This window comes from Maniola jurtina, chromosome 10 (assembly GCF_905333055.1).
Source record: "Maniola jurtina chromosome 10, ilManJurt1.1, whole genome shotgun sequence".
NCBI lineage: Eukaryota > Metazoa > Arthropoda > Insecta > Lepidoptera > Nymphalidae > Maniola > Maniola jurtina.
In genome coordinates this window covers 11,147,069-11,166,643 of record NC_060038.1, presented here as the reverse complement: position 1 = coordinate 11,166,643, position 19,575 = coordinate 11,147,069, and the positions used below count along the sequence as shown (strand labels likewise).

The 19,575-nt window shown below is 37.8% G+C and overlaps 3 protein-coding genes across 3 annotated transcripts; all 3 read left to right on the top strand.

Moving 5' to 3' along the window:
* The first annotated feature begins 13,972 nt into the window (after nt 1-13,972).
* LOC123868715 lies at nt 13,973-18,418 on the top strand. The gene is made up of 3 exons (XM_045911276.1): nt 13,973-14,362; nt 14,865-15,801; nt 17,607-18,418. Exons 1-2 carry the CDS (start codon nt 14,242-14,244, stop codon nt 15,797-15,799), a joined length of 1,056 nt encoding a protein of 351 aa, XP_045767232.1. The 5' UTR covers nt 13,973-14,241; the 3' UTR covers nt 15,800-15,801; nt 17,607-18,418.
* LOC123868716 lies at nt 14,315-19,197 on the top strand. The gene is made up of 2 exons (XM_045911277.1): nt 14,315-14,361; nt 17,609-19,197. The coding sequence occupies exon 2, from the start codon at nt 17,706-17,708 to the stop codon at nt 18,621-18,623; it is 918 nt and encodes a 305-aa protein (XP_045767233.1). The 5' UTR covers nt 14,315-14,361; nt 17,609-17,705; the 3' UTR covers nt 18,624-19,197.
* Nucleotides 15,967-18,418, top strand: LOC123868713. The gene has a single exon (XM_045911275.1). It carries the CDS (start codon nt 15,967-15,969, stop codon nt 17,677-17,679), a length of 1,713 nt encoding a protein of 570 aa, XP_045767231.1. The 3' UTR covers nt 17,680-18,418.
* Nucleotides 19,198-19,575: the final 378 nt, after the last annotated feature.

Here is a 19,575-nt window from a genome sequence, read left to right as displayed (position 1 = left end):
TAAGATGAAATCCAGGCTTAGTGCCACAATGCACCCTTATTGAAGTAAAATGGTTTTGTTCTCGAGAGTCTTTTATACTCTATACCAACTCTATAGATTAGAAATACTACAGACAGACAATAGACAGGTCAAGAATAGATCCAAGTCTTTTATAAGGTAGCTACTTATAACATGATTTTTTCTCGTCTCTTCACTCATAATATTATTGAGACTTGTACATACTTGTAGATTCACTGGAAGATTTAGCACTTAGTTGCATGAAAAAAAAATCTATTCTTTATTATATTACCTACATGATATTCTGACGACATGTACACGTACATAGGTTATCGGGTTCTATAGTAAAACAAAAAAAAATTAGTGATAGTTTCGTCCAGTCTGTCCGTCCATCCGTGTATCACAGCCATTTTATTCAAACTCAAAACTGGACGTTGAAATTCGGCTCATTTAGAAAGTTAATACCACTAGAATCTACACGTTTTAAATTAAAATTCCTCCTGAACATGAAATTGAATAAAAAAGTGAAAATGAAAAGAAATTAATTGAATAAATAAAAACATGAATATAGAGAATCACATTTTTTTGGCATAAGTCCATCTTCCAGTGAGAACTTATTAATAAAGCAGGTGATTTAAAATAAATACCTAAGAGGTTTCTTAAATAATTTTTCGCAAAAACAAAGAAAGAGATAACACCTAGAACTAGACTAGCTAACTAAATTGTAAGAACTGAATAAGTTTTTAAGATATTATTGGTTGTATTTGCCTGCAACCAATGATCTTTTAAAAAGCTCATTTACGGTAAATTAAAAATTTATAACACCCCTGACAAGTGAAGGTTACAGTAACTAGAAAAGAGCTGATAACTCTTAAACGGCTGAACCAATTTTTTTTGGATTATAGCTAAGAACGCTCTCGATCAAGCCACCTTTCAAAAAAAAAAAAAATCGGTTCATTAGTTTAGGAGCTACGATGCCACAGACATACATATACACAAATAGATAGATACACAGGCCAAACTTATAACACGCCTCTTTTTGGGTCGGGGGTTAAAAAAGAAAAGGATTGATCGAAGGCCTTTTCATATTTATTATAGGCAGTTTTACTTCTAACGGCTCGTCGCAAAAAATAAACCGAGTAGGATAAGCTCGCCTCATTAGATGTTCATTACTGAGTATAACTCAGGCGCTCAACGGCCTACAGTTGCACTTCCAATGGCGATAAAGGTACTTTTTTCTTAGGCACGGGTATTATGGAAGCTATTTCTTTTTTACGCTTGAAATTTTTTTCAATGGCAGCTTACCTTGAAAAATAAGGCTTTACCGTACCAATGCGGTGTCGTTTATGTATTTTTAGGGTTCGATACCTCAATAAAGGAACCCTTATAAGTTCACTTTGTCTGTCTGTCTGTTGTGTCTATCAAGAAATCCTATAGGGTACCTGCTTCCCGTTGACCTAGAATCATGGATCACCTTTACAAACAAAGTTGTTATTCGTTAACAAAAGTGATTCTTACCGTTTTAAGTACTTGTAGGTAGGCTTTTAACCAACCCAGCTATGACGGTTTTTTTAGTGCCAAGAACTCTGGCTGCATTTCCACGCTGGATTAGTATTCTTGCGAGCAATGAGCCAGCCCTTCTGTCACCAGATATGGCAATTAAACGATGTGAAATGTCTCGTATGAATATAAATATTATGTCTGAATTTTATTTCTAAGTAGAATAGAAATGATTAATTAATAGTGATCTCTAGATGGAACAGGGATGGACCTCGGAATATTGTGGGCGGCTCGACGTGCTTGCCAGTCGAACAAGCGATGCCTGAAATCCTCTTAGAGGCTCTCAAGGTTTACTGACTGATGCTGGATTATTATTTGAAACCTCGTACCTACTTAATTTGCATTTGAAATAATTTTAAAATAAAATGTGGTTAAGCAGGCTTATTGGTTAAATACAAACATGCTACAATCTCCATCTTAGCATGTTTATATTTTTTTAGATATACGAGTACTTAGACAGTTAGTATGAGTACAACATGGAATGTTTTTAGTACACCATGGATTTATAAAAAAAAGCGTGGAACACTACACTTGGTACTATACCTACCTACTATATTTACGATCTTTATCAGAAATATAGGACCACCTCGAAGGAATAAATAAATTAAATAATCTAATAAAATAATAATCTGAGAGCCAGCGCGTGTCAGACCTTCTTTATTTTATAAAAGCTGAAAGGTTCCATGTTTATTGTCCCCAACACAGTGAAGAACGATCAGCGATTACTAAAATCGTTCGTCAAAGCATAAAGGCTAATTTTTTTATATTTTCTTCGGAATGCTATTGGAGATCACGTCATGCATTGCCAGACACTTAGTATCGTGGCAACCCCCTGCCAGACACCCTTAAACTTTAAGGATGACGAAAGATTTTATACGTCTTTGTTACCTATCATCTCCTAAAGCCACCATGATACAAACTTCATAGCCGCTCGGTAGGAAAGGCATTCCGAACCAGTGGAAGATGCTTTTGACGATTCAAAAGAACTTGTAAAAGTCTAATTGAATAAAAATACTTATAAATCTAAAAGTTTGGATGTCTAGATATTTGTTATTCCATCACGCCCCAATGACTGAATCGATTTGGATAAAATTTCAAATGGTGATACGTAGCTCATAACATGAAATAACATATAGGTACTAGGCTACTTTTTATTCGGGAAAATCAAAAAAATCCCGTGGGATTTTTAACGTGGACGAAGCCTCGGGCATCATCCAGTGTACACTGTACAATCACATATTATACGGGTAACCTATATTGTACAGGCAAAAAAAAACCGAATTGAGGACCTCTTTGTTTTTTTTTTTTTTTTTGGCAACAGAGCCTAGAAAATGGATTTTTATATCGTATTCCTTAACAAGGTTCAGTATCAAATTTTGAGACTTAATTGATTTGGGTCGCTGTAACATATTTTATTAAATACGTCGTTTCGAAATCACCTGAATAAGTAATTAATTAAATTGGTATTTTCCGATTGACAACAGTTCATATAATTACTTTGAAATAAACGATTTCAACCAAACGAAACTTTTACAACGTTAAATTCACGATAATTAAAACAACTTCTACGAACGACTGTATATAACTCTACATAACTTGCAACTAAATTGCTACACTTACAAGAAATCCTTGAGGCATACAGTTAGCCATGACTATGTGGTTTGGTCCCTCGGTGAACCCAAACAAGACCTATTAAACTCGGAAGTATTCTGTGAAGCAGTTATGAAGATACAAAGGTTGTTGCCGGAATATGTACTTGAAAACTTTGTAGTAGGTACATCATTCCAGCTTAACGAAATTGAGATGGAATAAGTGAACTTAAGAGAAGTATCCCTAGCGCTTTCTACATAAACGTAGTTTAGTTCTCATTTGAATAATAATCAATTGTTAACCCCCGTCTCAAAAAGAGGGGTGTTATAAGTTTGACGTGTGTATCTGTCTGTGGCATCGTAGCTCCTAAACTAATGAACCGATTTTTTTTTTTTTTGTTTGAAAGGTGGCTTGATCGAGAGTGTTCTTAGCTATAATCCAAGAAAATCGCTTCAGCCGTTTGAAAGTTATCAGCTCTTTTCTAGTTACTGTAACCTCCACTTGTCGGGGGTGTTATAAATTTTTAATTTACACTTGTACTTTATGAAATGTAGATACGTTCTAGATACAAATATCTGTGTTTTAAATTTTCCAGACCTCTGTAAAAATGTGTAGTTCAAAGGTAAACGGGCTCAAAGATTTGCATACAAATCTTACTGAAAACCAAAAGTTTGAGAAAAAAAGTTTGTATGGAAGACACTGGGGAGCACGTTAGAGCTATGTCTCTTAAGCTACGGCCACATCTGCGCATCATGAACACGGGATGCGAGATGCAATGCTGGAGGCTCCACGACGCCAATCTGCGTGTAGATGTAGTGGACACGTAGGTGTGCATGGCACCATTAAATACTGTGAGAGGCAACCACCACACGGCTGATGTTTCCACTTCGTAATCACTTTGGTCGCGCAGATTTGGATGATGCTTTGAGAAAGTTTAAGATAAGTAACAGTGCTTGATGCCGAGATATGAGATCATAATCTGCATAAAGAAATAGTGTGTAGATACCCAATCTAGAAATTAGATAAAAAAGAAAACAAGTAAATTAATTAGGTATAGGCTTAGAACGGATTTATAAGTCTTCTCCTTTAATTAATTATTATTAATTAACTTTACAGTTCCTTGCTTAGAGGACTTCGCTTGTTACTTTCAAAGAATAAGAAATGTTCAAAGGTATACGAGTATTATATCTTAATATGAACGATTCTATTTCTGATATCAATATAATTGCTTTTTCGAACAAGCGGATTCCGTGTAATTTTTAAGCATAACTGATTCGTATCTCCTTCTAAAACAATTGTTAAATATCTTTAATAAAATAATTGTGTCAGTCATCAGCTAAATAAATTAGGGTGTTTCTTCTTTATGATATCATATTTTTTATGATGGGATAATTATTAGGCAATTTTTTATGTTTGACTTAGGCTTTGACGGGCACAGGTCTCAAGGCTGCGCATCGGTTATAGGCGCAGGATAAAGTGTTTCCCGGTATTGCTTTTAGAGCCTTTGCACACCACGTTTTTTAAACGCACCGTTGACGCGCGTTTTAGAAACGTGCGTCGACGGGGTGCTTTTATACTACAGAATGGTTTGTTGTCATTTGTATTGATACACACGCGCGTTAGCATCGCGTTTGTATCGATTCAAATGCGCGACACCGACCGGCGCGTCTGTATCGCTACAGACGCGCGTTTGCATCGCGTCTGTTTCGCTACACACGCACGTCTGTATCGATTCAAACGCGTGTTAGAATTTATACAGGTGTGCAAAGGCTGTGTCTGTCTCGCGTGCATATCGCGACTATACCGCTACAAACGCGCGTCAACGGCGCGTTTAAAAAAACGTGGTGTGCTAAGGGCACAGCTAAGGCTCGTCTTACGGCTACGGTGTGCGGCTTTTGTTCAAGGCCTCATAGTTTAGTCTGTAGGCCTATCTAGGTCCGCTGTGATATAGGTGCATTATAAGCTCGCCAACCAGATGCTCAATGGCAGTGTGTAAGGATGGTAACGGTATCGTTCGTCAACCGATACATAACCAGGTCAGGAGGTAGCGCACCGTGTTCCGGGTGCGCTTCTGAGACGGAGCTGGTAGCAGCCAACCTAGCGATGGAACCTAGCGAGTCAAGACCTGGCGGGAGTGCGGTGAATACTACCTTAGTGATACCCGCGCAACCGCCAGTCCGTTGAGGAACAAACACAGGTTTTAGTGGGTCCAAGCCCCACATAACCTCTCCGTTTATGCGTTAGGCATTTCCTGTGTATAAAAAAAAAAAAAGGATGGTAACGGTATGGTGTAGAATATCTGATAACGCTTGTGCGACTTCCATACTTACTGCTGGTTCCATAAAATATTTATATTGCAAAGTTTAGGCGCCGCGCTGGTGGAATTTGTCATGAAAATATTTATGTAGGTACTGTCAGGTAAACTTTGTCAATGTACCTACCTAGTACCTACTAGTAACTCAACATAGGTAGTACTTTTTATAGTTAGTAAGAACTTTGACAGATAAGTCAGTCGCGTTAGAGAATATTTACCTACTTCACGTGAAATCGTTGGCATGATGGCACAGATGATGGGCTAGTCATTTGCTGTGTTCACTTTTAAGTCAGCGTAGAATGTAGATGTGCCTGGGATTGATCAAATTTAGGTTCAGATGTAGGTTATATCTACTAGACAAGCGCGAGGCATATCCACGCCGACCAAAAACTTGCCTCGTGAGCTTGGCAAAGACACAGCCTTTGGTCAGCACAAATAACATAGCTAATGAAATAATTTCTTTCATACACACAGCACAGTCGCTTAAACGAATACTCTTGAAAGCGCATATAAGCAAAGAAAATGCTACTTATTATTTCGCGAAGAGATTTCTACTTTGTTATCTCTGTGGAAAATGTACATTGAATTTTAGTTTTGTTCACTTTGAATTCCTTATGATAAAAGACCGCAAAGCGCTCTGTATTTTAATATCAGATGCGTTGTTATTTCAGGTCGTTTCAGGCTACGTTTTCAGGTTTGTTAGTAAAATTGTTTAAAAAATGTTTGAGACAAGATAGGAACTAGAATCGCGGAAACAAAAAACCTTTCCGATGTAGTAATCTAGATTGCGTTCCTAAAATAAAATAAAAAAAATTTGAAACTAGATAGGAGCTTAAACCGTGGAATTAAAAATACTTTTCCGGTGTTGAGCTCATCGACCGCGTCGTCCTATTGGGAGATGCGTGCTTCGCACGTCGGATTAATTTAGTTGGGTTATGGAAATAAATGTTGTTTCATAGAACATTTATAAATACTAGATGATTCCCGCAACTTCGTCCCTTTGGATTTAGGTTTTAAAATCCCGTGGGAACTATTTGCTTTTCCGGGATAAAAAGCTGCCTAAATCAATTTAACGGACGCAATCTACCTCTGCACCAAATTTCGTAAAAATCGGTTAAACGGATGAGCCTTTAATAATCCCGTGTGAACACTTTAATTTTCCGGGATAAAAGTAACCTATGTCCGTCCCAGGGATGTAAGCTAACCACAGAAATCCAAATAATAATGAAGCTAACTCTATATCAAAATCGGTTAAAATGTTGGGCCGTGAAAAGCTAGCAGACAGACAGACAGACTAACTTTCGCAATTATAATATTAAATATGGATTAGTATGGATAATATGGATTAGTTCTTAAAACGGATCTACAAAGTTTCATTGAACTTGATTCGTTTTTGACGACCTTCCTGGCTCAGTGGTCGCTGTGGTCTTATTAGTAGGAAGTTCCCGGGTTCGATTCCCGGCAGGGGTTTGGAATTTATAATTTCTAAACTGGTCTGGTCTGGCGAGAGGCTTTGGCCGTGGCTAGTTACCACCCTTCCGGCAAAGGCGTGCCGCCAAGCGATTAAGAGTTCCTGTGCGATGCCGTGACACCAAAGGAGTATGGGTTTAATAAAAACTGCCATACCCCTTCCAGGTTAGCTGGCTTTCATCTCAAACTGCATCATCACTTACCACCAGGTGAGATTGCAGTCAAGTGCGAACTTGTATCTGAATAAAAGAAAGTTTCTAATGAGGGCCAAAATACGTTTGTTTGGAGCACACTACGAATAGACCCCTCTTAAAAGCCCTAAGGGGTTTATTAGCGTCGCGTGTCGGATGTCACACTACGTCACACGGTGTCTGGTATAAAGCGCTTTTAGCTTTTCCGTTTAAAATGCATCTGGCAATAGGTTTCAGACTTCGCATTTCCGGGAAAGAGTCAAAAGGACTTTAAAGCTTTAGGAAAACTACTTACATTAGGTATCTTTAAAATGCACTTACATCAAAGCTGTAAGCAGAGATCTTAGATTCAATATCAGTTTGATCTTCTTAAGTGCTCCATATTCACTCAAGTTTAGTCTGGTGATATACTACGTCCGTGCGTGGAGAGCCAAGAAGAGATTATATAATTATACTAATCACACTAATATTCTAAAGGGAAAACTTTTTTTTTGGGTTTTATTTTTTTATAATTCATAATGCACAATATTATGCATTCCTAATGATACCACGAATACTTAACAGGGCTCTCTCCGTCACTCGTTTCCACTCGTTTCATACAATCGTAGTTCCAATTTCATTTGAATATTAAGCAACCAAAGCCCATGAAATTTTGCAGATATATTCTAAAAACTAATATCTATGTCTGTGGTGTTGAATTGTGGTGTGAAATTGGAACTACGATTGTATGAAACGAGTGGAAACGAGTGACGGAGAGAGCCCTCTTAACGTAATTATAAATACGAAAGTGTGAACGTTTGCCTTTTTCATGGCTTTAATGTAACACTAAATCGATCTAGATGGAATTCAACTTCTGGATACGGGCATAGGAATAATTTCTATCCCAGAAATTCAAGTATTCCCCCGGGATTTTTCAAAACCTAAATTCGTGCGGATAAAGTTGTGGGAAAAAGCTCATAAACTAAAAATACGTGCGTAGGGTAAATATTTTTGTGTAGAGCGTGTAATTGAAATTAACTACCAAGAAAGAATGTTATTATTTTCGTTGTACGGAGCGTGGAGCGTTAAACTTTTCCGCAATGCAGCATGAAAAACTTTTCACTGAGAAAATATGCCGATACAGCTAAGTGGCTGTCATATTGAGAGCTAGTTTGTACTTAAAAGATGACAAGAGGTACAATAGCAGTCTGTTTATATATCTTCCTGTTTTTATAGGAATACGACTTCGTCATTGTAAATTTAGATTTCTAAATATCACGTGGGTACATGGTAGGTACTCATTAATTTTTCGGGATGAAAAGTAGGTAGTAGATATATGTCCGTCTTCGGGTGCCAGTTATCTCTTACGCTTATATATAGGTTGGAGGTGTATAGTTAATATATTTGTCATGCAATTTAAATATATAATATTATCCTAATTATATCCGTTAATCACTTTTGAATAAAAACCCAGACTAGGTAATATTTCTCAAGATAATCACACTGCAAAAGCAAACGTGTAACAAAGTAATAAAGTTGTTTTTCCATTGTGTAGTACATATTTAAATTTAGAACTCTATCTAGACTTTGCAGTATAAATAAAACATTCACACAAAAAAACGAGTGCTTTTTCCTGTAATAATATTGATAAACTGATATTATTTCACTACCTTGGTTCTGTGGTCAATCAGACCACAAAACCAACGCGACGTGGTGGTGGAAAATCCCAGGCTTGACTCCCAGTAGAGGTAATTTGAAAATTTATTTTCGTCTTCTAGTCGTCCCAGAAAGAAATTTCAGTCAACGGCTATCTTATCACTGAAAAAGAAATTATGATCATAATCAAAACTTTGTAAAGCAATATGCTATGGCAGCGCTAGTTTGGTTTTCTAGACCTCGAGCTTCAGTTAGTCACTTTCCTAAAGCCTAGGCTTAGGTTACGCAAATCGCCAAACAAATCTTGCACATAAATTTTCATGCCAGGTGGTTAGAAATGGCTGGAAGTAAATTTTATTATCCTATCGCAAGCCGTATTTTCGTGCTATAAACTTACTCGTTTTGTGTATAAAAATACTTATTCACTTTCTTTTTTGAATGTGTCTAAATTGAAGTGCTTGTTGGCTGTTAAATGCCCATGATAGTAAATAAATGATTCAAGTCGACAATGTATCTCACAATAAAGTTTAATATAATTAATATGTATTATAAAAAGTTTATTAAACATAAATGTATATATGTATATACATTATACATACGTAATGTACGCGATATATACATACGCGACTTAAGTGAAGACCGCCAACTAATATACCCCTTCGAGATTCGTTACCTCGATATCATCGAGCTTCGTTACCTCGACAGTTGATGTCGACCTTCGTAACTTTAACAGTCGACATCGAGCATAGTCACCTTGGTAGTCGACATCGAGCTTCGTCACCTCGACAGACGACATCAAGCTTCTTTATCTTGACAGTCGACATCGACATTCGTTAACTCGACAGTCGACATCGAGCTTTGTGATCTCGACAGTCAACATTTAGCTTCGCTACCTAAGCAATCATCATCGAACATCGTTGTCTCAAAATCTAATATTTTTTAATAACATTTTGTAAACAATTATTTTGAAATTTTAAAAATTTTGTTACAGTCGTAACCCTTGGCGGCCGGCGGCTCAGCTAGCAAGTATATTTTGGCGTTTTACACTTTTAATATAAAAGATTAAAAAACCACCTTATAAACTTTCATACTTTGTCACTAACTGTGTAAAACTTCCTACAGGCTTTTGGACCAATATAATAATATTTTTCCTACGAAGACAACTGTTTGCGGTGGAACTTTTCTTACGGGAGAATATTTTAAAGTATGTTATTAAACTTACTCACAGTATTGCCTTCGACAACTTTTTGAATTTAGTTTAAGAATACTTAGTTGAGAAACTTGGCCGATATTCTTCCACGTTTGTTATTAGCTTTCTTGCCGCGACTTCGTCCACGTGGCTGTAGCTTTTTATAGATCCCGTAGGAACGTCTCAAAATCTTTTTACGTTATAGAGAAAACTTAGATGCAAAATCTCAAGTTTTAGAAGCCAGCTCTTTGAATTGTATGATGATGGTTGCCCACGACTTTGTCTGCGTGGATTTAGATAAAACCCCGTGGAAAATCTTTGATTATCCAGGATAAAAGTAGCCTATGTCACTCTCCGGGTCTTTAACTATATCCATGCAAAAATCACACCAATACGTTCGCGTAGCTTCTTTGTGGTGGGATTGAAGGATAAACTAACAAACCAGTACTAACAATATAAATAAAAACGTAGGTACATTCCTTAATAATAATATGCACGTTTTTATTTTTCACACATACATAAAAAAATATTGTTATTAAATCATTACCTAGGAATTTCCGAAATATAAATAGTCCAGTCAATGCGTTGGGGATTTATTGCTATAGTTAGTAAAGTAAATGGAATAACAGGTTTGTTGTTTAATTATTACAAAGTTTCGACACGTTGTTTACAAACTATGGTAGTTTTGGTAGCTGGAATTGTTGCCCCAATAAATAGCAGCTACAAATCAAACGAGCATTGATTTGGACTACGAAAATTCATTACATTTCTGTAAACAAAATTTTTGATTTAGTCAAAACAGAGACCGAACGTAGTTCAGAATTCTATGAAATTGTGGATATTTTTGTTGAAAATTAATCATTCACCGAGTTTTATGTAAAACTAGTTGACCGACCGCGTTTTCGACTTGCCGTAGTCTATCTATTCTGTAGTTTATGCATTATGGTTCAGACTCTACTTTTGTTTATTTTATTTTTGCAAAGCTTATTGCACGGTTCGCGATTGATTTGCTGTTGCTCGTCGAAGAGTTCCATCCTCAATCTCCGAAACTGTTCCTCAAGTCTTCATCGAATGTACACGAAACTAACTTGACAGTATAACCTTTGTAAAAAAACCGAATAGGTATGGTGCTTACTAATCAAATGAGCTGTAGAGGCATGCAACCTCTACTCGTGCTCCCGAGTCTCGTTACGTACCGCACCACCACTCCATAAATACAGTCCGACAAGGCTCTTTTGGCACTTGAGTGAGGGCGCAGTTGTCGCTTTATGCCGACACAGCGAACTATCAACAATATTAGTTCCGATTTTGGGCGCGCGCAAAGAGCCTTGTCGGATAGTACAATGTATAATGTAAATAATAGTAATAAGTTTGTGAATATAATCGTACATAAATGTGTTCGCCGTTTCATTGGAGTTGGCGTTTGTGCAACTTTTTACGAAACGTCAATACGCTCGCTCAGTATGGGGTGGTATAGGGAGCTTATACGAAATACACTGATGCAACGTCATAGCTTCTTCTTTTCGCTGTATTTTTTAATTAAATCGATAACTTAAAATGGTTAGCTAGACAAAAGTGGACGTGGATTTTATTAATTTTGAGATTAATAACTTTATTAATTTTGAGATTAATGACTATTTAATAATTAGTTTAGTACAGTAGATATTTAGTAGAATAAATGACAGACAGACAGACAGACAACAAAGTGATCCTATAAGAGTTCCGTTTTTCCTTTTGAGGTACGGAACCCTAAAAATCAATAGGTTTCTTACAGTGATTTTAGAAGATTCTTGTAATAAAAGGGCAATAAGTAAAACATAATAATTGGTAAAAGAAGAATACCTAACGTCATAATACTCAAGGGACAGTTAAGAGTGCCTCAAAGGGCAAGAGGGTTGTGCCCTTTTCACTCACTTGTCTGGGGCAGCTTGATCCTGCATTAGCATTTAAATTAATGGCTTACGGATAAAGCTGTATTATTTTACAAGATTTATTTTACTTCCAGTTATATTGCGCAGTATTAACCAACATAAGTTTTTCAAATTCTTGTTTCAATATAGATTTAGCCTAATTGCACTAGTGCACTTTCAACTTGCGTAGAGGTGTGCGTCAACTCATCACTCATCAGTCATGTAATCTGCCAAAGCAATGCATGCATGTGCAATAGCACATGCGTCTATGCGTATTGATTAATATTAAAGTTGCGCGTGTTGCGTGTGCGTCAAGAAGGCGGAAAAAAGTTTTTTTTTTCATTTTAAATTTAATATTCTACCAAGAGATTGCTCCCTCTTTTTATTTATCAATGTAAAATTTTAAAAATTCTAAATTCTGTTTAAATCTGCGATAAAATCGCAATCTCAGTAAATGCTGAGAATCTGTGTTAGAGAAATTCTTTTCGCGCGCATTTTTATGAGAAAACTAAGCGATTTTCTTACGAAAACGCATACAAGCAAAATAAAGGGCATTATTTCGTGCCGAGAATTCTACGTAGTTATCATAGGGAATGTGAATCTCAGTTTAGTATTATGCACTTTGAATTTTTAATGAAGTAAACGCAAGGAACGACCTGCTTTCAGTAAAAAAATGTGTTTTCTCAGGACAAAGTTATGAGTCTATAACTTGTTATAGCTACTTTATTTGCACCGTGATTAGCTTGGGGCTGCAAATGTTAATTATAATTACTGCTGTTGTGTATTAAAAGTGAATTATCCTTTTTAAAGGCAAACTATTATGAAAGTAGTTTTAAGAAAGATCTAGATGGCAACCCTTGGAATGTTATTATCGTAACATGGCTTGCAGTTTCCAGCGACGACACGTATCTTACGGTTGAGTAATTTTCCAAGGACTTAAACTTCGTTACAACTTACATCTCGTGTCTGTATTATAGTTTTAACTTTGTAGTGACACTGTAATAATATTATAGTGTCTGTTATGTTCTTGCAATAGGGTTGATGACTTTCTGAAGACTCCCTAATTTAGCGCCGGCCACACAGGCCGCGTATGCGTCGCGTAAACTTAGACGTAGCGCGTACCATTACGTTGTAATGTATGGAACTGTATGAGACATGGCATACCGCTTGCGTGGCGAGAACGTTCGCGTAGACGTAATGCGTGCAGTTATGTCTACGGATTCACGCGTGTCACTACGCGCGTGTAACGTGTACGTGCTTGGTGTGAATCGGCTTTCAACATTTAAGGGCATCTGGCAGGGGGTTGCCACAATACTAAGTACCTGGCAATGCGTAACGTGACTTCTAAGACTATTCCGAGAAAATATAAATTAAATAGACTTTATACTTTGACGTAAGATTTTTTACACATTTATTACCTGTTATCTTCCCACCATGCTCCAAAGCCACCATGATCCAAACTTCATAGTCGCTGATCGTTCTTCCCTGTGTTGGAGACAATACGCAGATAAATTTTCAGCTTTGATAAAATAACAAAGGTTTGGCACGCACTGGCTTTTATTCCACAAGAGTAATTACCTACGTCAAATTGAATATCAAACTTATAATTGAAATCAAACTTTAGAAGTGAATAGTTTAATTTTGCTATAATAACTAGGTATGACGAGTTTCAATTTCGAGTAAGCATAAGTAAATATATGGACTAAGACCCAGCACGTGCCAGACCTATTCGTTATTTTATAAAAGCTGAAAGTTTCTTTGTACGCAAAGAAACTTTCAGCTTTCCTCAGCACAGGGAGGAACGATCAGTGAGTATGAAGTTTGGATCATAGTGGCTTTGGGAGATAAAACGTAATAAAGACGTAAAATCTCTTACTTCAAAGTATAAAGTCATTTTTTTGTATTTTCTTCTGTATAGTACCATTAGAAATCACGTCATGCATTGCCAGACACTTAGGGCCGGCGCACATAATATGGCGCGACGGAGCGCAGCGCAGAGCATGCCCGCGAAGTTTTCTAATCGCGTGACACATTACCCGAATTTATACCAGAGAATGCGCGAGCACGCGCGGGACTGCGCGTGGATGCGCGAGTATCCCCACGGATGCACAATTGATTTTAGATTATATGTTCGTCGCTTCATCTTTCAGATACAATTAACAAGGTAGTCCTTTTAGCCTACAGGCATCATTCGCACGTTTAGAGCATCGATTTGTAATCGATCTATCCATTCTTTTTTTTTTTTTTTTTTTCCCCCCCGTCCATCCCCACCGCGCGGACGGGTCGCTACCTCATTCTTTTTCCGAGCGGGCAACGTTCGCACGTGCCTACTAAGGTTTTGATTTTATTGTTTCATTTTTATTTTTCTGTCATTTTTGTGTTATCATGCCAAAAAGGAAAAATGAAGAGAAGATACGAAAATATCGACGCAAGATTCAAAAACTCCAAGCCAAAGAAGACAAGTACAAAAGAATTTTGTACTCATCAGAGGATTCGGACGAATCAAGTTAGTATCTTAAATTATATTTTACAGTGATATTTACAGTAGTAAGGCTCGATTTCCTTTGAGATTGATCGTGTGTCATCGCAAAGACTTTCATCCCGAGAGGTTAACCGTGTGTTAACACGTGGGAATTTCGTAATCATCCGAAGGGTGATTACATCATCTTGAGAGCAAGTAGTGGGTACATGCATGTAATGCCGGGAGGTGGATCGTGTATCCTCACGAAGGCAATTACTAATTACATGCTATATAGTACGGAACATGTACCTAATGCCGGGAAGTGGATCGTGTATCCTCGCGAAGGCAATCTCTTAGTACATGCTTCGGAGTACGCGATAATAATATATAGTGCCTGGAAGTGGATCGTGTATCCTCGCGAAGGCAATCTTTATATTAAAAATTACCACGTGGCAGAAAATATTTTTCTTTATCGAAAATTTTTCTTCATCTACCCACAATATATTAATTTTTTTTATCTACGCTCAGTAATATTCGGTTTTTCCAGACGATGGTATTGTCGAGCCTGATCCACAAGATTTGGAATCTGTAAATCAGGATGACATCGGGAATCAGGTAGAAAATGATATTGGGAACAGCGGTGAACCAACCCCGGGGCCGGCTACAGAACCGGCTGTTCCAGAATTGGATCCGGACATTCTTTCCGCCCTAGGAGAGACCACCATAGAGGTCCCAAAATTCGGTCCAAAGATTCATGATAAGCTCTCGTGCCTGTGGTTACCTATTTTAAAAAAGGGTTTAAATAAGGACGTCAAAGAAAAACTGGTTAAGGAGTACCTTATACCAGAAAATTGCTCATTATTGCAGGCGCCGAAATTAAACCCGGAAATTTCGGCGGCCGTAGTCGAGGGCGCCCGTACACGGGATAAGAGGGTAGAAACGGTACAACAGCAATTAGGACAAGGCATTACCGCCCTTAATAAAGGTTTAGAATTGCTGTTAGACGATGGACAAAACAGGATCCAAGCCATAAAGTTTCTAAGTGACAGCTGTCGCATACTATGCGACCTACATCATGTAGAAACAGAATCAAGAAAAAAATTCATTACGCCAGGATTAGACAAAGCTTTTTTAAATATCATACAAGATGTAGACAGAGACGACTTGCTTTTCGGTAATAAGCTTTCCGAAAAAATAAAAGCGACAAAAGCGATTGAAAAACAGGGTTTACAGATAAAAAAGCCTCCTCCAATCCCAAAAACGTCATCCACGTCCACATCTACAAACCATCAAGCATCGACGAGCCGCTCACGTCAACAGGGAAACTGGACGGGCCCTCCTCGCTTCTCCTCGATCAGGGGGGGGAGGGGAGGGCAAAGGAGCAGAGGTGCTCCAGTAGGACGGAGGCCTCAATCAGCGGGTCCTGCCCAGCAGAAGCAGCCTACGCAGACCAAACAACCGCGTGCAACAACACAGCAATAAAGGTACATGCCGGTAGAATCCAACATTTTCAGAAATGCTGGCTTCATGTTACTGATAATTCTGAAATACTTAAGTGGGTCTCGGAAGGGTATTCTATACCATTTTGTAGGCAGGTTAAACAAGTTTCAAGTCCAAGTAACCTACTCTCTAGTACTGATCGTGTAGATATGATAGACTCAATTAATAAACTGCTAGACCTAGGTGCTATATCTGTATGCAATAGATCTAAAAACGATTTTTGTTCAAGAATATTTTTAGCTCCTAAGCCAAATGGGTCGAAAAGATTTATTTTAAACCTCAAAGCCTTAAATAAATTTATTCATACAACACATTTTAAAATGGAGGACCATAGGACAGCAGCTAGATTAGTACCTAGATCAGGTTTTATGGCAAATATAGACCTCACCGAGGCATACTTATTAGTTCCTATCATAAAAGCACACCGTAAATACTTACGCTTTGAGTTTGACGGAAGTTGTTATGAATTTAACGCCATGCCCTATGGTTTATCCGTAGCACCTAGGGTTTTTACAAAACTAATGAAAGAAGTCATGAGTTTTTTACGTAAGATGGGCTATAAATCAGTAATATATCTCGACGATATTCTTTGTATCGGAAATACATATGTAGAATGCCAAGACAATGTCAACAAAACCGTTTATTGGCTTCAATGTCTAGGGTTTGTTATTAATTATAATAAAAGTAACCTCATACCTCGACAGGTCTGTAGGTTTTTAGGTTTCATCTACAACACGGTAGATATGACTTTAAGTTTACCGGACGAAAAACGTCAAAGTATTATGCGGTTAGTTGAAAAATTTATCACACTGCCCAAATGTTCAATCAGAGAACTATCACAGTTTATTGGAGTTCTCACTGCGGCTTGTCCGGCAGTGAAATACGGTTGGTTATATACAAAAATCCTTGAACGCCAAAAGTATTTAGCCTTAAAACAGTTTGAAAATTTTGAAGTTAAAATTAGACTAACTGACGTTATTTTACCTGACTTATATTGGTGGAGAGAGAACATAACATCAACTTCTAACCTTTTGAGATCTGACAATAATTTTGAGTTAGAAATATTTACGGACGCTTCAAAAATCGGTTGGGGCGCTTTTTGCAACGGAAAACGTGTGAATGGGGGGTGGAAAGTTGATGAATCTTCTTTCCACATTAATAGGTTAGAATTGTTGGCCGCCTTTCTGGGACTGAAATGCTTTGCTAGCACACGGTATAATTGCTCGATATTGTTACGTGTTGACAATACAACAGCCTTATGCTATATAAATCGCATGGGGGGTATTCGGTTTCCTCATTTAAATGATTTAGCGAAACAAATTTGGCAATGGTGCGAGATGCGACAGATTTCATTGTTTGCGTCATATATTAATACACATGCAAATATAGAAGCTGATCAGGAATCACGTAAAACTAATTGGGATATAGAGTGGGAACTATCACAGTGGGCATTCCAAAGAATAGTTAAATCTTTAGGGGAACCACAAATTGACCTATTTGCATCTCGAACTAATGCCAAATGCAGCCTTTACGTTTCGTGGAAACCTGACCCCGACGCAACGTATATCGACGCCTTCACAATTAGCTGGCAGTCTGTCTTCTTTTATGCATTTCCGCCGTTTGCCCTAATTCTTAAATGCCTGAGAAAAATAATTACGGATAAAGCTACGGGCATTCTAGTCTTCCCGTATTGGCCCGGGCAGGCTTGGTTTCCACTTCTCAAAAAAATGCTTATTTCAGATATTGTTATTTTTGAACCTACATGGGATATTTTACGTTCAAATTACAGATCGTGTCATCGACTTCACCGCAGCCTTTCCCTGGGGGCCGCGACACTCTCAGGGAAGCATTCAGTAGACTAGGTACCCCAGAGATAGCACTCGATTTAATGCTGGCATCCATTTCGGACAATACGATGAAGCAATATTCAGTCACCTATAAATTGTGGTGGTCGTTTTGCTTAGAAAACTCTATAAAGACTTTTGACGCTCCATTATCGGCAGTAATAACGTTTCTTGTTAACCTTTTCAACAAGGGTGCTTCCTATGGTACCCTTAACAGTCATCGATCTGCCCTTTCGTTACTTCTAGGAAATAATATCGGGTCAGACGAACGCGTAAAACGATTATTAAAAGCTTTTTATAGACAAAAACCATCCCATCCGAAATACACCACGACATGGGATCCAAAAACCGTACTCGACCATGTTTCTACATGGTACCCGAATAGCGATCTAGGTTTGTTCGAAATTACTAAAAAATTAGCTATTTTGTTAGCTTTGTGTACTTCTCACCGAGTACAAACATTATCTTTAATTAAGATCACCAACATTAACAAGACCGTCTCAGGTATAAAAATCTTAATACCCGACATTATAAAGACCTCGGCAGCTAACCGTGAGCAGCCCGTGCTTTTTTTACCCTATTTCGTTAACAACCCAAGCATATGCCCGGCAAATACCCTAGAAGATTATCTTCAGGCAACATCAAAGTTACGACCAGAGGGTACTACTAATTTGTTCTTAAGCTATAAGAAACCTTTTAAGATGGTAACCTCGCAAACAATAAGTAGGTGGATAAAACAGACTCTGGCGGAGAGCGGCGTTGATATCTCAATATTTAGTGCACATAGCACTCGTCACGCCTCCACCTCGGCGGCGGCCTCCGCAGGAGTCTGCATTGACACCATAAGAAAGACAGCCGGCTGGACTAGCTCGTCCTCGATGTTTGCTCAGTTTTATAACCGTCCAGTAACAGACGAAGGAGCATTTGCTCGATCTGTTTGTGGAGTTAACAATAATGATTAATTTATCTATGATTAAATAGGTATAGCCAATTAGAAATAACTTATTATAGAAATTAGCTGATTGTTACTATTGTGTGTTAATTAAGAAACATAGCATTACTCTTAATTTACGTTACTAAATATTAAAAGTTTTTTCAATCATGTATCTGAATGTTTTTTACTGATGTTAAAAAATAACTTATCATTTCTCTGAACATCTACCTTGTTAATTGTATCTGAAAGATGAAGCGACGAACATATAATATAAGATCAAATGAACTTTGTGAAGTTCGATCATTATTATATGAGTCGCTTCATCTGAAGATACAAGTTCCCACCCACCCACAACCAAGGAGAAAAAACTTTTTTATGTAATATCTCTAAAAAGAATGAGGTAGCGACCCGTCCGCGCGGTGGGGATGGACGGGGGGAAAAAAAAAAAAAAAAAAAGAATGGATAGATCGATTACAAATCGATGCTCTAAACGTGCGAATGATGCCTGTAGGCTAAAAGGACTACCTTGTTAATTGTATCTTCAGATGAAGCGACTCATATAATAATGATCGAACTTCACAAAGTTCATTTGATCTTATATATTATTTCAATGAGGACAATGTCGATAATACTTTGACTGTGAAAAATGCTCTGTGCTGCGCTCCGTCATATTATGTGCCCCGCCCCTTAGTGTCGTGGCAAACCCCCTCTTGAACGCGTTTAAGGGTGTCTGGTCCTGGTACCTGTCGCGTACTATAGTCATAGTGTAGGTGAAGTGTTCTGGTTTTGTTTTATAACTGTCGTGAACTGTGGCAGTAATTAAACATCACTCCAAACTTCAAATCAATAGTTTCATCTTACACACAAGTTACCGATCAGACACAGTACAGTAGAACCAAGTATAGGGTTATCGACGACGTATGATGAAGGCTGTACCCTCAGTATGAGATTTTACATCTAACCAACTTTCATAGAATTCG

Excerpts from the sequence above, each read along its gene's own strand:
- LOC123868715 (XM_045911276.1), top strand. The coding sequence starts at position 14,242 with ATGCCAAAAAGGAAAAATGAAGAGAAGATACGAAAATATCGACGCAAG. Across the intron at positions 14,363-14,864 it reads AGAGGATTCGGACGAATCAA|ACGATGGTATTGTCGAGCCT; the intron begins GTTAGTATCTTA and ends CGGTTTTTCCAG.
- LOC123868713 (XM_045911275.1), top strand. The coding sequence starts at position 15,967 with ATGATAGACTCAATTAATAAACTGCTAGACCTAGGTGCTATATCTGTA.
- LOC123868716 (XM_045911277.1), top strand. The coding sequence starts at position 17,706 with ATGCTGGCATCCATTTCGGACAATACGATGAAGCAATATTCAGTCACC.